The sequence below is a fragment of the Pimephales promelas genome, chromosome 13 (genome assembly GCF_988280905.1).
Source record: "Pimephales promelas chromosome 13, fPimPro1.hap1.1, whole genome shotgun sequence".
Classification (NCBI taxonomy): Eukaryota; Metazoa; Chordata; class Actinopteri; order Cypriniformes; family Leuciscidae; genus Pimephales; species Pimephales promelas.
The window spans coordinates 15,377,289-15,393,004 of NC_142781.1; the positions used below are offsets into that span (position 1 = coordinate 15,377,289).

The following is a 15,716-nucleotide window of genomic DNA, read 5'->3' on the forward strand; positions in this document are numbered from 1 at the left end:
CGAACAGCAGATATCCTGACATTCATTTATTGATGGTAAACTACTTTATATATATATATATATATATATATATATATTGGCTCCAATCTGATATATGTAATGCCCACTTTTTACAATTCAGTCAATTCCTAATGTGAATTCCGGTCTCCTATTTGTTGAATATCCTGATTTACTCAGAAATATAGGTCACATTAAGACTAAAATGGGTTGCGAAGGCTGTTTCATGTTGACTTTAGGGCCGTCTGATCACATTAAATCACACCAGAATATCTGTCTGCGATCCAGCCTCCAATCAGAGAAAATCACCATGAATGGCATCTGTTTTCATTGCATCTGAAAAGCTCAGAGCATTCCATTACTTTGACAATAACTTCCTCCTATTTTATGGCCAGAGTCCCATTTTAATTTAAAATAAAAGCAGTTTTTGGACCTTCGGGATCTAAATTTTGAGCATTAAGAAGACAAAGGTGAAAATCAAGGTGAACGGGGAGTCCTTTCAATTTCGGTACATTTCTATTTTGCCTTTACCTCAGCTAATGGTTTGGTAATGTAAAAGGACACGTTATTTTTTATCTTGATGATAATGACATTCTACAGTGGATTTTTAGAGCATTTTTTTTTTCTTTTCTCTTGATTTACGTAACCCACCATGTAATACTGTTACCAATAAACACATCCCAAAACGTTTCTCTGCCTCTCTGCCTTAGCAACAACAAAACAGAAGGAAAAGGCTGTTTTATTCCACATAAGTGTCTCATGGTTCATCAAAAATGACCAGCTGAATATTACTCTCTTGGTAACCCCCATTATTGGACACTTTAGGTTATGAGGAAGATGAATCATGAGCATGACGAGGATATTTCTATAAAATCAACATTAACTTGCTTTTGTGCGGTGCTGCATCCACACCACTAGGTGTCAGGATAAAGTTCAGTAGCACAGTTGTATCTACCAGTGAAACAGCCAGCCTTAGTTACAAACAAACTATTAAATTACCACTTGTCTCTTCAACTTAAACTCATACTAGATTTGGAAGTGAAAAGAGAACATTTTACCATAACTGAAATGTTGTTTCTGGTGTTAAATGATCTAGCCGCTCAATCTAAATTAGATGCAGAATGTGAATTGAAGAACTGAACGAGATAAATGAGCACATTTAGGCATTCCATTGAACACCAAATTCACTCTCAACTTGCGTATGGGGAAAAATAATACATTAGGCCTGCTTAGTTTGTTTTCTTTTTCACAGGAACTTGTTTCAGGAGCAGTTTGGTGTTCTTCTGATCATATAATCAACCTTCTTTATGTCATCCGTGAGTGTAAGTTGACATCATGTAAGAAATACCACTAACCAATTTGTACGTCACAGATAAAATGACATTGACTCATTGCAATTAAGATTCCTTCTCAGGTATCGAGGGTGATTTAGCAGAGTAAGAGCTAGTTTCCTTTCTTCTTATGTAAATTCCTGCACTCGTTTGCACATTGCTTTGACTTTTTGTGTAAGAATTACGTGCTAGATGTGTCTTTTAGCCAAAAGTGCTTTCATTCTAAATTGTATTGGCCAAAATGAGTGTTTGATAATCATTCAATCATTTTTTTTTATTTTATTTTTGCTTTATACAGCATTTCCTTTCCCAATATTTATCTCATATAAGTGTTAATTCCTCACTGACAATATATCCCACTATAGGGCCAGCGAGTGAATTAACACTATAGTTTTTCCTATCATCTTTTTTTAGTCAAAACTACACTGTTAAAACATTTTTTCATGATTTGTAATCACAACATTTTTTCTTTCGTCAAATCAACTTAAAAAATTGATGTATTTCAGATAACGAAATATTTTGAGTTCCTGATGATTAAATCGATATCCATTGCATTAACTCAATTTTTACATTTCAATGAACTAATTTTAAGGCAATCAGGTTACTTAATTTTTTTTAAGTTAAACCAACATTACAGTGTAAGATATATAAATTGCCTTTCAAACATAAAGCGACCCCAGGAAGAAACAACTTAGTCTCCTTTATTGTTGAATTTCAGATTTTCAGATGTAAAGTTAAGCAACATCTGTTTTAAAATTGAATTTAAAGCAAAATAACTGACTTTGATTAGATTCTTTAAGACTGTTCTCCTGAGGGTAAAGCACGTCCTCTATGAAAGTAATCACAATATTGACCAATACTTTTATGCTTCTTCTAGCCGACCTGGCAACGAGAGTTTGATTTAGGTTGTTTGACAATAGAAGCTGTGCCTTCTTGGATTTCTGTGGTTCTTGACAGACCACATTCTTTGAGAATGAAAACAGTCCTTTGCTGGCGTTCAGTGAAGTGACTTGTTTGACGAGACATTCCTTTATCTCGTCATTAGCACATGAACATGCTCATCCAACCTCATTCCAGTCTGAGGGTTAATGGGCGAGCTCTCACTCTATGTGCTATTTATCCTCTTGACAACTGCGACACAACACCATTTTGTTCTTACATGCTGAATTTACAGGACATTTTGAATCATAAAGGAGTAACTCAATGGATCATTAATTATGAGGGGTTGAGGAGATAGAATTATCTCTTTTTGAGGAACTGTTGGAACACTTTGAGTCACGATGATGGAACAGGTGAGAAACCGTGACAAGTTTTAATAATAGCAACTTTTGTGATCTATGCATTGTTTTGTTTGTTTTTTAGTTTTTTTACATAGATTGTTAAAACACAAATTAATTCATGTTAATTTGTTAAGAAAATCAAATTTTGCTCACAAAAAGTACCAATGACATCTAATGTTGGTAGTACAATGCTATTCTTTCACGTAAATATCATAAATATAGAAATCGTTAAGTACCATGGTATTGCTGTCTCTTTTGTGAGTACTCAGGTTATTGATTTATTAAATTTATTTGACACCAGCCATACTTTTGATGGAAATAACCAGAAGTTTCTCAATAGAACTCGATAGCCTAGATTTTCTGCTCAGATTACAGATTTATACCAAATGTTATTGTAGATTTTGACATTGATAATGTGAATTTATGGAATTTGTTTGGGCAATGATAGCGTCATCAAATTACCTTCCCACACAAAGTGGATGCTGTTGTGTTGTGCAACAAAGCAGTTTATTTTTAAGCTCTTAAATATTGCTGACAATACAAACCTATCATATGCATATGCTTGTCATAGTGAAATGCAAGGTTTACTTTGATATTTTTAACATTTGCTACATTTCACACATCAGGATGAATCAATGGACTTTAAAACCCTGAAGGAAAGGTTCCAGGGTGAAAATGGTCTGAAGATCCAGACTAAACCTGCTCTCCCAGAGAAACCCAAAACCATCCCTCCGCTGCCAAAAGCCAGCAATTCTTTGATCTCATCTATCAATAGTGCCGTGCAAAAAGGGACGTTGCATGCACCACGAGTAGTCTTCAAAGATGACAAAAAACTCAGTCGCCAGCTCTCTCCACCCTGGGGATTGAAGACTAGAGAGAACCAGTCCATTAAAAATGCTGAACATCCAAATAATAACCAGAAGGAGGTTAACACTTTTAAGCAGACTATGAAAGACAGGAATCTTCCACTGGTTCTGCCAGTAGGTCCCAAAAATGCCGAAACCCCGGAGTCCATATCCAGTCCACTTACACCTGTGTCCGTTTCACCATTCAAAGTGACAACACCCAAAAAGTTTATATTTACCCCTCAAAAAACTAGTAAAAATGAATGTGAGAAGACCGACCCTGTGAAGGAGGTAAACAGAAAATCTTTGAAGGATAGAAAACTCCCACTAGTTCTACCTGTGGCTCCAAAAAAATCAGAAACCCCAGAGCCTGATTCCAGCCCACTTACACCTGTACAAGTGTTCACACCCAATCATTTTGAAATTACCGCTCAAAAAACTAGCAAAGATGACAATGCAAAGCCAGACACTGCTCAGGAGGTCAACATTGTCAAAAAGTCTCTGAAGGACAGGAATCTTCCACTCGTTCTGCCAGTGCCTGCAATAAAAGCTGATGCCCCAGAGCTTGAATCCAGCCTTGCTACACCAGATTCCATTTCACCAGTCAAAGTGTCCACACCTAAGAATTTTGTATTTACCCCTCAAAAAACTAGCAACGATGAGAATGAGAATGTAGACACTGCTAAGAAGGTCGACATTGCCAAAAAGTCTCTGAAGGACAGTAATCTTCCACTCGTTCTGCCAGTGGCTACAATAAAAGCTGATTCCCTAGAGCCTGAATCCAGCCCATATACACCTGTTTCCATTTCACCAGTCAAAGTGTCCGTGCCCGATAATTTTGTATTTACAACTCAAAAAACTAGCGAAGATGAAAATGATGCAGTGGAAATCCCAACTCCAGCTAGTCGTACCCCTGCTCCAGGTAACTCGGTTCCTGCTGGCTCATCTGTAACAGCCAGTCCTCCTTTGGAAAGTGTACCTGTTGTCCCTTCTCAGAGTTCAGCTGGAACACCACCTATCCCCAACATTCCTGCCCCAAGCATTCCAGCTCCCGGTATTCCGACCTCTGCCAGCCCTGACCCAAAGATTCCAGAACCAACAATTCCAACACCAATTATTCCCTCTCAAACTGTTCCTAAATCAAACAGTTCTAAGCCAGATACCACTATTTCAACTCCTCCTCACCCTGAACCTCTTAAACCAAACATAAATATGCTCAGTTTATCAGAAGTTTTTCCTCCCCCTGAAGGAAGTCCACCTCCGGAGTTCACGGATATTCCTCCCCCTGTTCTTTTTGGTGATTTTCCTGATGGAGACCTTACTGAGCAAGCTATTCCCACTCCATCGATCCGTACATTTATCGAACCAGCTCCCAAGAGTCCAGTTGTCTCCAGGTTAGCCTCCCCTGGCCCATCCACCCCTACAGTGATATCCACAGAGCCCTTGGTGATGCCCATAGAGTATACACCTGGTCCAGACTCAAGACTTATAGTCTCAAGCCCTCCTCCATATGTTCATTCTCCAGCTGCACCTGTCGATGTGGTTCTTGAGAACGCAAAAGCTCTTAGTAACAATACAGCTATTAACAAAGAGTGCACTGAGGATGACCAGTCCTCATCCAAGACGCTTTCAGCCTTGGCGAGAGCGGAGGAGATGGCCTCAGTTAAACGGACACCAAACGATAGCCGAATATTTAGCTTTCTGGAAAGGGCTAAGAGAAAGAGCACAACCCCAATTGAGACAGCTACTCCCGAGATACCTCTGCCTGAGACTATCACACCTCTGCCTGAGACTATCACAACTGAGGTGACTCAACCTAAACTAGCTACACCTGAAAAAGCATCACCACAGTTTGCCACAACTGTAGAGCCATTGCCTGAGAAAGCCCCACCTGTACCAGAAGGGTTTGATATACCTGAACTCCCCCCAGTTGATTATGTAGATAATACTCGGGTGCCAACTAAAACCAACCCGGCTGAAAGTGCCAAGGATAATGGCCTTGATCACAGTAAGTATCTGTTTTGTGCAGGGTGGACACTGTGTGAGCTTGCCCAGAATTTTGTTGTCTAAGATCAATTTCATCCATCCTAGAAGGTTATTCTTATTGTAGGGCAGTCTTGTATCAATAAGCAAATCAACACAAATCCATTTTTGATAAACTTTTCATAAATGTAGAAACCTTTTAGCAGTGTTTAAATGCCTTTTGATTGTGTTATGTGGATTCCATACGTCAGGGAGGGTTGGTATGCAGGATATGTAAGTCATTTTGTGGCTTGTGTTGGGTAACATATTTTTCATAATCAGAATGACAAAAAAATATTTTGTCTCAATGACATATATACACGTAAGAGTAAGACATTTTAGTTTTTAGTTAAACTAAATACTAATCATGCTTACATATATCATCGTAAGTAATTGTTGTTATTAGACCATATTGCTCATAGAGACATCCTTCAAAAGAAAATAATTGTTTTCATTACAGCTTTGTATAAAATGTCATTTAATTTCTTTTTAATGACATATAATTGGGTATTATTACTAAATTTGTGAAACGAGAAACACTTTGTACCATCTAATGTATTTGATCAGGCTTATGATTTTATAAGTATTAGCATCATGGTTCCTCCATTTTCATTCCATAGTCTGGGCTTCTTCGACCTCATCGTTTTTATTCGCTTTCCAGACATAACTTTCGCTCTCTCTTCTTCATGCTTCTTTTTGTGAGTTATAATTTTTGGTATTTCTTTTTTCTTGTTTGTTTTAGAATTCAGCAATTGCATGGAAAAAAATGTCTTAAATTTCTTAACAATAAATATATCCAATAAACTAGATACATTTACTTTGCAAACATAAGTTCATTAGATTACTTTTTTCTTTTTTTACAAAATGTGTTTTTTTTTTTACTTGGATTTTTGTAATTTCAACTTAAATTACAATAAACTGACTTAAACATTAGTTTAATCTTGCGTAAATCATAAAAAAAAACAAGTTATAAATTGCTTAAAGGAGTAGTTCACTTAAAAAAAAAAAAAAAAAAAAAAAAAACCTTTTGCTGGTAATTTACTCACCCCATGTCATCCAAGATGTCCATGTCTTTCTTTCTTCAGTCGAAAAGAAATTAAGGTTTGTGATGAAAACATTCCAGGATTTTCTCCTAGCGAAATGATCGGTCATTTCAAAAATAAATAAAGTTTAAGTCAAAATGAACAAATGTTTTTCGAGTCATTTCGTTCATTCAATGAACGAAGTGAACGAAAGGACTCGAAAAGATTCATAGATTTTTTACAGGGTTTTTTTTTTCCTCAAAATGGTGGTGGTCCATTGGTTGTCCATTCTAATCTATTCACTTGTTTCTGCAGGAATGGTGACAGTGGTCAAAAATGTTCACCCCCCTCCCCCTCCACCTAGGAAGGCTCTGCCAGCCATACCAATTGTGGACCCTCCACTTGAGAAACCAACACAGTCTCCTGCCAGAGACCTCCAGATTCCCACAACACAATTTGAACCTCTAGAAACACAAGGTTAACTTTCTTAAGATATGTTTCTCAGAAGTGTTTGTCCACTAAATGTGTACATTGACATTTGTTTTCTTCATCAGAAGATTCACTACATGACAACTCATCTGGGGATGTGTTTTATGAAGATTTTAAGGAACCCTTTGCTCCAGCAGTTTCTACCTTTAGACCTCCATCAATCCCTTCATCAGATTCTAGTTCCAGAAGACCAGTTTCAGTTCATGAGGAAGCATTCCTGAAACAGTTGAGCCCAAAACATCAGCTTCAAGAAAATGCGCTTCTGAACACGTGGGATAGAAACATTGGGGATGTGGATTACGGGTCTGTGAACTCTGGCTCTCCAAATCCAGACAGTCAAGCTGCTGTGCCTCAGGACTCAATGCGAAGCTCACCTACCTTATCTCCATCAGGGTAAGCCATTAACTTCATGATCATTTAGTGTGGCCACAGAGAGAGTAAAAAAAAAGAAGCTTTTGTGTATGTATTGTCAAAATTGAGTTTATTTTTATTCTGACTTTCCTCCAGGACCCTTGAAAGAGGTCACAGTGTTAATGAAGATCAAGCAAGCGGTAAAAAAGTCAAACCAATAAATAATAAGAAACAGAAAGGACCTCCAAAGAGTAAGTGGAATAAGTCTTCACTAATGCTGTTGTAAAGTGTGTTTTCTTGTATTGTTTTCGAGTAAAACAGAAGAAAAAGGTGCAGTGTAGTGATTCATGTTTTCATCTCATCTCTGATAGCCTTCTGACCTCCATAGAAACAGTTTATTTTAGATTATCTTTTTATCAACAAAGAATTCTGCTGACTAAAATATGTTTTGTATCGTTTGCAACTTAGATCCATATGATGATTCAGCGGCTGTGGTACGTTTTTTTTTTTTTTTTTTTACCATTATTGTTAAAAATAGTTTTAGAATGAGTGTTGAATGTCTGAATATTAATGTCAGGACCTTTTGTTCACAATACTAATAATCCTACTCTTTAGTGGCATTACCATATGACATGTTTTGTATCTTCTAATTGCATGTTCTGTTGATCTGTTCAAACACGTTGTTGTCTTCAATTAATCATCCAAGGAGGCTCCACCTAAACGGTTGTTCTCCAGGTTTGTAGCAACATTACATATATTTCTTTGTTTTAAAACTCCTGATATCAATTTAATCTGCATCTACATTGCCGAAATAATCTGATTGTAATGATGAAAAACTTCAATCCGCAGGAAGGACTCGGGAAAAGCGGCAAATGAAAAAGAACTAAAGAAGAAAGAGAAACAGCGAGAAAAGGAAAAAGAGAAAGAGAAGGAAAGAGAAAAGAAGGAGCAGAAAGAAAGGGAAAAGAAGGAAAATGAAATGAGAAAAAAATTTAAGGTATATTTTTCTCTTGTATCAGAGACAGCAACATAGTGCCGGTGTTCTGTCGTTTTTTGCTGCCTTGTCGAAAAATGCTACCGTAGCGCGAATTGATCACAGAATGCCGATTAAAGTCGTATGAAATACAATTATAATACAATTCTAAGTTATGAGTAGCTACTGTATACTGTAGACGACTATTTTTACTTTTAAAACGGTGTGAAAAGTAAAAATTATCATAAAATATTCATCTTTGACTTGTCAAAGTACACCTTTCCTCATAGTAACTGAAAATTTCAGTTATTCTTTTTCAGCTGGCTGGCCGTACAAATATTCATATGGTAGTACGCATTTTTTAAAGGGAAATTATATATTATAACAGGAAAATGTACCTTTTGTAAAAAAAAATAAATAAAATAAAAATCTGTGAGTCTGCACATGCGCATAACCGGTAAGTAGCAAATCTCGATGGGTAGCATGAATTGTCAGAACACCGGCCCAGATCTGGCCCACATCTGGTACAGTACATCATTATGTTGCTGTCTAGTTTTATGCTGATTATTGCAACTCTCACAATCCATTGCTTATTACAATTCACATTCCCCTCCTCAGGTGCATTTACCATCACTAAAACCAGATCGTTTTAATCAAAAGAGAAATGAGCCTTACATTTAAATCCCTCGCTAAGAGCAAGAGTCTTTTTCTAATGCACATGGCAAGTTCAGCAAGTGATTTGCACATGCTCATGTGACTGTCTGTGTGTATTGATGTTTAATGCAGATCACAGGCCAGGAAGAGGCCATGTATCATGTTAAAGTGATTGAGGACTGTAAGGGCCGTAAAAACGACCTTCCGGTGAAGGTTGGAGACACCGTGAGCATCATTCGTACCAACAACTGCCCTAAAGGGAAATGGCTGGCTAAGGACAGCAACAACACATGTGAGTGAAACACAACGAATTAATTGAATGCCATTATATGCATATCTTGGCACACACATAGTTAGCAAGACACTAAATCAGCATTACAGTTAAATGGCGTGCAGAAAATAAGCATTGTTATGAATTTACCCTGATAAGGACTAAATGCCTAAATAGATCTGTCACTAAGCAAAGACTTGAACGAGTCCTTGAGCTTTGACTAATCTGTTAGACTGTGTATGTAAGAGCTTATCTCATTTTTCAGATGCTTCTGCTGGAATGCAGATTGTAATGTGCTGTGTGTTGTTTTTTTCAGACGGTTATGTCCCGGTGGAGAGTATGGATATGAACATCAATGGAATTATGGAGCTGGGGAAGATGACAACAGCATCTAACAGATCCAACGGCAATGCACACAAAAACACAGAGGACATCAGTACAAACAGCAGGTAGCCATCGAAACAAATATAGGCTACTGCAATATACAGTAGTAATGCTATGCTGTATTGAGTGCTGATCTTGATCTGCAGTTTACAAATTAGATTTTCTTTATTTTTATCTGTGTTTTTTTAGGACCTCAGAGCAATATGACATGAACCAGGAAAGCTGTAAGCACCTTCTTTTAATCATTTTTATAGTATTAAATGTTTTATTTCCTATTATGCTTTGTGTGTTTGATCACAGTAAGTATCAGGATATTTTATTGATAGCTTTCTACTGCATCATATAAAGTAGCCCCACCCACTTTGAAATTGACTTGGTCTAAAAACAAACAAAAAATAACACCCACACGTTATGCATCAAATATTTTCTTCACTTTGATTGTCCCAGAGTACTTAAGAAACCATACTTAAGTAAAAGTAGAGATACCTTAAAGAAAATGTAGATACAAGTCACCAATTCCACTGCAACTTGAGTCGCAGAGAGCAACATAGTGTTGGCGCAGATCCGGCCCACATCTGGTACATGTGGAATAATTATACTCAAATACTTTACACCTCTGATAACACTTTTTGGGCACTATGTTGACTTTAAGACCATTATATTATTGAAGTATTGTGGATTACCTTCTTAAAATCATAAATGGTAAAAATTAGAAGACTATGGTATCATAATATCATCTTATACAGAGAACCATAGTACCAACACAATTTTCGTAAAGGTAATGTCTTTGGGTTTTGCTGTTTTGGGTGGTTATAATACAGAGTGCAAATCCCACTCTTGACAGGAATTTAAATAGTATGTTTACAGCTGGTGAACGTGATTTCAGCAAGTACCACATGTTCCTGGATCAACTTTCCAATCAACCAATCAGATTAGAGGGACAAGTTTACAGTGTATGCCAAGTTTAGGCTTAGAACCAGGGTGAATTACTTATGGTGCGTTCTATTATAGCCAACGAACCGACTCGGATCTCGGATATGATGTCACGTCCACACTTCAAGCGTTCTATTATGTTTTGCGTGTCCGAAAAATTGGACGCCACGCGGAAAGCTGTTATAATGGTAGCACTGGCCGAGAACCATGCACTTACATTTAAAAAAAAAATAAAAATATTATGACTACACCTTATCAAAACGCAGCCACTTGAACTTGAAAAAATGTTCACTTTATGTTCTTCTGTTAGCAACGCTAGCAACGTTAGTAATTGCTCGCACAACAACCAATCCTATACTTACAGGGGACGCAGTCATACGAGTGATTATAATAGTCATTTAAAGGGATACTCCACTTTTTTTTGGAAATAGGCTCATTTTACCACTCCCCCAGAGTTCAACAGTTGGGTTTTACCGTTTTCGAATCCATTCAGCCGATTTTCTGATATTTAGAAGAATATCAGTATCCAGACAGTTTCTGGTCTCATTGACTTCCATAGTATATATTTTTTCCTACTATGGAAGTCAATGGGACCAGAAACTGTCTTGTTACTGATATTCTTCTAAATATCAGAAAATCAGCTGAATGGATTTGAAAAATTTGAAGTTGTAAAATGAGCCTATTTCCAAAATAAGTGGAGTATCCCTTTAAAATACCAAAGCGGTTCAAAAAAAAAAAAAAATGAAAACTCCAAAACGGAATTCTTGCTCGGTGTCCTCACGGTTGTCCGACGTCCAAGAGGAGAAATCCGAGGAAAGGGAGCGTGTTGCTAGGCAACGTCTGTCTTCCGATTCGGATAAATAATAGAACGCACCACATCACATCAGTGTTATTCACCTTTCATTACCCTCAGATTTTAGGGAAAAGTTATGGGTAGGGTTAGGTTCAGGGGTAGGGATTGGGTAAGGACCACATTTTGGGACAGGAATGTCGACCCAGGATCAACAAAATACTGTATGTTGATCCAGGACTGTCTTGGCAAAATCACGGTGACCGTTTACAGCTATAAGCATTTATTATTTTATTTTTTCATTGTATTTCCTCAGTCTCAGAAGACAGTGAGGAGTGGACAGTTGATGATGATGATGACCCTGTGTTTGGCTCTCCCAATGAAACCTCACACATGTAAGTATTAACTTGTGTGTTTGCATGTGCACTTTTATTTGTTCTCAGTGACAAAACTTGATTGTTAAGCTATTGCATTGTCTACATGAGTTGTATGTTCAATCTTTCAGAGGGCTGAATCAGTCGCTGGCCACACCAGCTCAAGGTGAGTCATTGATGATTAGACATGATGGAAAAATGTTCACAGGAAAACCTAACCACTCTGGGGAAACTGTCATTATAGCTACAGAACGTCATTTACTTGTTCGTATACATTCATGGAAACCAATTTCCGCCATCTCAGCAGAAAAATAAAAATAAAAATAAAATCAGACAGAGAATCATAATTATGACACAAAATGTTAAAATCATTACCAAAAACCATTACGCAGTCGAAATAATGACCGCAAAACCATTTCTCGTAATCATTTTTGTATTTATTCTGTCCCTGTCGGTCAGGTCCTGTCCGGCCAACTCAAACTGATTCAGCTTACATGAACGTCCAGTAAGTTCAATTCTATTCACTAAAAATGACACATGCTGTACAGCCTTTGACCTGAAAGAAAAGAATGATCATTCGTTCATTGTGTGTTGTAGACCAAAACAAGAAGCCCTTCAAAGACTATCCACATTCTTTATGACACCCTCTCAACTTCTCCCGCAAGACAGCAACCCAATGTAGGCCATCACTTTACTTATTGTCAATTTACTTTCAAATTCAGTGAAATTGATAGTAAATGATAAGATTACTGGATAGCAAGTGATCATGTTTTATCTACTTCCTTTTTCCTTGTTTGGTCGTTTAAGAATGCCAGAGCCTGAAGCAGGTATGTTTTGCCACTCTGAACGTTAATTCATACACAATTACATCTTCCCACGCTCACTTTTTTTTCTTCTTCTTCTGCTCCTCCACTTCTGGTTTGATCTGTTTAGCGCACGAAGAGGATCCTGTCAGCTTGTAAGTATTTTCACAAATATGTGCAAGCTCTCAAACGTAACACAGACAGGATGTATGGGATGTCTCTCAGCTGGAATATGCAGTCAGACTGGTTTTACATGGATGTTTGAGATGTTTTGTTTGTTTTTTTTTCTCAGAAAGCTAGTCTCATTTCTTCAGCCTGCGCAGCACCTGATGACCTGATAATGCAAACTAATGTTGTTGTTGTATATTTCCTTTAGAAATCAACAGGAAGAAAATCTAGAAGTTTCAGAACTGCATTTTCTTCCTCCTCCGGACCTGTACGCCGACATCATAGCTGGAGACTCCGCGCCCATTTACAGCAAGTACGTACATTGTACACATGTTGACATTTTGTGACAACATGCCCCAATAGCAAAACATGTTGTTGCAATATACAGGGTTAGTTATGAAGTTATGTTAGTGTCTTATGAACTAGTGTCTTACATTGCTTTAACTCATCAAAATAAGTGTTGTTTTTTTTTACTTTTTTTATAAGTTATATAAGATTCAACTCATTTTTTTTAAGTCATATCAATGTAACTTACAGTAAGTTGAAACGACTTAAACATCCAAGTAGATTGTACTTAAAAATTTGAAGCAGCATTTTTTTTGCAATGAAGAGGTATCTGACAGTCTGATATATAAAGTAATAATGAAATATTAATATAATTTAAAATAACTGTTTTCTATATTAATATCTTTTATAATGTCATGTCATTTATTCCTGTGATGCAATCATTACTCCAGTCTTCAGTGTCACATGATCCTTCAGAAATCAGTCTAATATGATGATTTGTTGCTCAAAACACATTTCTTATTATTATCAATAGTTGTGCTGCTTAATATGTTTGTAAAAATACCAACATTTAGGATTATTTGATGAATAGAAAATTCAAATAACAGCACTTATTTGAAATAGAAACTTTTATTTATCATTATGACTGCAAAAATATTTTTTATGATTTTATCTTTTGTCAAATCAACTTAGATATAATGTGGTTCAGTAGCATACCATTTTGAGTTTCTATTTATTAAATCAATCTCCACAGTTGTATTAACTAAAAATGTTAAGGCAACCAGCTAACTTATTTCTTTTAAGTTAAACCAACAATATTTTTTTTTGTTGGTTTAACTTAATGTTTACAATTTTGATCAATTGAATGAATCTTTACTGAAAAAACAAGCAACCTTTTATTCCTGCTTGACTTTTACCATTCAGTGCAGGCTTTAAAAACTTCACCCTGGTCATTTCTGACTCATTTTTTATACTACATTGATGTTTACTGACATTTTAGGGAATATGTTTGTCTATTCTAGGCCAATCAAACTCGTCTCAAAATAGCAGAAAATCTCCGTCTGCAAGAGGGAAAGATGGACTGCTGGATCTTCACTCTGAGTTCATAACCCTCCTGTGGGGCATGATTTGATGAGACCACAGTAAATGTCACCCACACAAGCTCAAGAAGAGATGTGTCTGTCAAGTGGGTAGAATAATGTTTGTGATTGTGCATCTGTCTGTAAGTGGCTGCAGGCAAGTTCTTCTATATTCATGTATATTATGTGCAATCTGTGGGGGGAAAAAAAGCCCATGCGTGGTGCGGTGAGAAGCTCTTCAGATTATTTAGACCCTTGCGTCTAAGTGTTAGTTCACTTTTGTGTGGAAAAGACACTAGTCTGTGTCTAGAGGTTGTCTAAAAAGTTTATAAGTTTTGCATGTTGAAACAGCTTGGCATTTGGGTTTGGTTTTAACAGTAACCACACTTCCATGTAAACCTTTAAATGCAGTAAAAAGTCAGCATCATTTTTGCAATATAATTTACTTATTTCAGTTAGGATTGCAACTTAAAAGTTTATATAGCCATACTTTTGTATTTGTATTATTAATTAGTATTACATTATTCATTTTATATTTTACAAGCAGTACTTTGCGTTTAATTGCCCCCAGTCTTCAGGGCTATTTATTAGGGGAAATATGCTGACGCGTGTTTGAGTGCTGTTTATTTAGTTATTCTACTGCATGTAAGTTTTCTGCAAACAAATGCCTCAGTTGCATAAAATCTTCTGCCTTTGTTGTTTCAAAACTGTTCCCAAAAATGTCCCGATTTGTCCAGTATAGCTGCTTAAATATGGATTAAATAAATAAATAAAAGTCTGTATGATTTTAATGTTTTTGAAAAAAGCATTTCTTTTATTAAAAAATGCATACGTAAAAACATATTTAAAAATAAATTGAAATATCACTGTAAAAAATATTGTTGGTTTAACTTAAAAAAAAATAAGTAACTTGGTTGCCTTAAAATTTTAAGTTCATTGAAATGTAAAATTAGTTAGTTAAAAGGTTAAAAAATAGTGATTAAATAATTGAATCACCAGAAACTCAAAATATTATGTTATCTGAACTACATAAATGATCTAAGTTGATTTGACAAAAGAAAAAATGTTGTGATTACAAAATTATTTTAATTTAATCCTGTGATGGGAAAGCTGCATTTTCTGCATGATTACTCCAGTCTCCAGTGTCGCATGATCCTTCAGAAATCATTTTAATATGCTGATTTGATGATCAAGAAACATTTTACTATAAAAGAAATATTGTTGGTTTAACTAAAAAAAAATGAAGTAATCTGGTTGCCTTAAACTTTAAGTTAATTGAAATTGAAAAATTTAGTTACACTACAATGAAGGAGATTGATTTAATCACCAGAAACTCAAAATATTATGTTATATAAACCACATAAACTGTTGTTGATTTGACAGAAGAAAAAAAAAAACGTTATGATAACAAATCATGATTTTTTTTTTATTTTTATTTTTTTTACAGTGTATTAATGTTAAAAATAGTGCAGCTTAATTTTTTCGTTTTTTTTTTTTTAGGTTTTCCATAACAGTGGGGACTATATGTTCACTGTTAAAAAAAAAATCAATGATCAATACGTTATTGCAACATATGTTTTTACATTGCTTTACATCAAAATGACTTAAGCAATTTCAACTTTCTTTATGTTATACAATATCCAACTATTTTTAACTACTTAAGTT

At 35.9% G+C, this 15,716-nt stretch overlaps 2 protein-coding genes across 17 annotated transcripts in view; both read left to right on the forward strand.

The window, feature by feature from the left end:
* Window positions 1–687, forward strand: part of dab1a (DAB adaptor protein 1a) — a 454,080-nt gene extending 453,393 nt beyond the window's left edge. For all 14 annotated transcript variants that reach the window (XM_089118509.1, XM_039691914.2, XM_089118515.1 and 11 more), the window contains one exon: window positions 1–687. This exon is cut by the window's left edge and continues 1,636 nt beyond it. The gene's annotated coding sequence lies outside the window, so the exon portion shown is untranslated.
* Window positions 688–921: 234 nt separating this feature from the next.
* LOC120493934 (uncharacterized) lies at window positions 922–14,829 on the forward strand. 3 transcript variants are annotated; one of them, XM_089118507.1, is made up of 20 exons: window positions 923–1,319; window positions 2,503–2,620; window positions 3,235–5,461; window positions 6,813–6,974; window positions 7,052–7,379; window positions 7,494–7,588; window positions 7,806–7,831; window positions 8,044–8,072; window positions 8,187–8,334; window positions 9,097–9,256; window positions 9,552–9,684; window positions 9,809–9,843; window positions 11,659–11,737; window positions 11,848–11,882; window positions 12,176–12,221; window positions 12,314–12,394; window positions 12,524–12,543; window positions 12,650–12,674; window positions 12,896–13,000; window positions 13,995–14,829. In XM_089118507.1, the coding sequence occupies exons 2-20, from the start codon at window positions 2,609–2,611 to the stop codon at window positions 14,017–14,019; spliced, it is 3,771 nt and encodes a 1,256-aa protein (XP_088974633.1). In that variant the 5' UTR covers window positions 923–1,319; window positions 2,503–2,608; the 3' UTR covers window positions 14,020–14,829. The 3 variants fall into 3 exon arrangements, with proteins under 3 accessions (XP_088974634.1, XP_088974633.1, XP_088974632.1); XM_089118508.1 differs by lacking the exon at window positions 2,503–2,620 and having other exon boundaries at window positions 922–1,319; window positions 7,055–7,379; XM_089118506.1 differs by lacking the exon at window positions 2,503–2,620.
* Window positions 14,830–15,716: the final 887 nt, after the last annotated feature.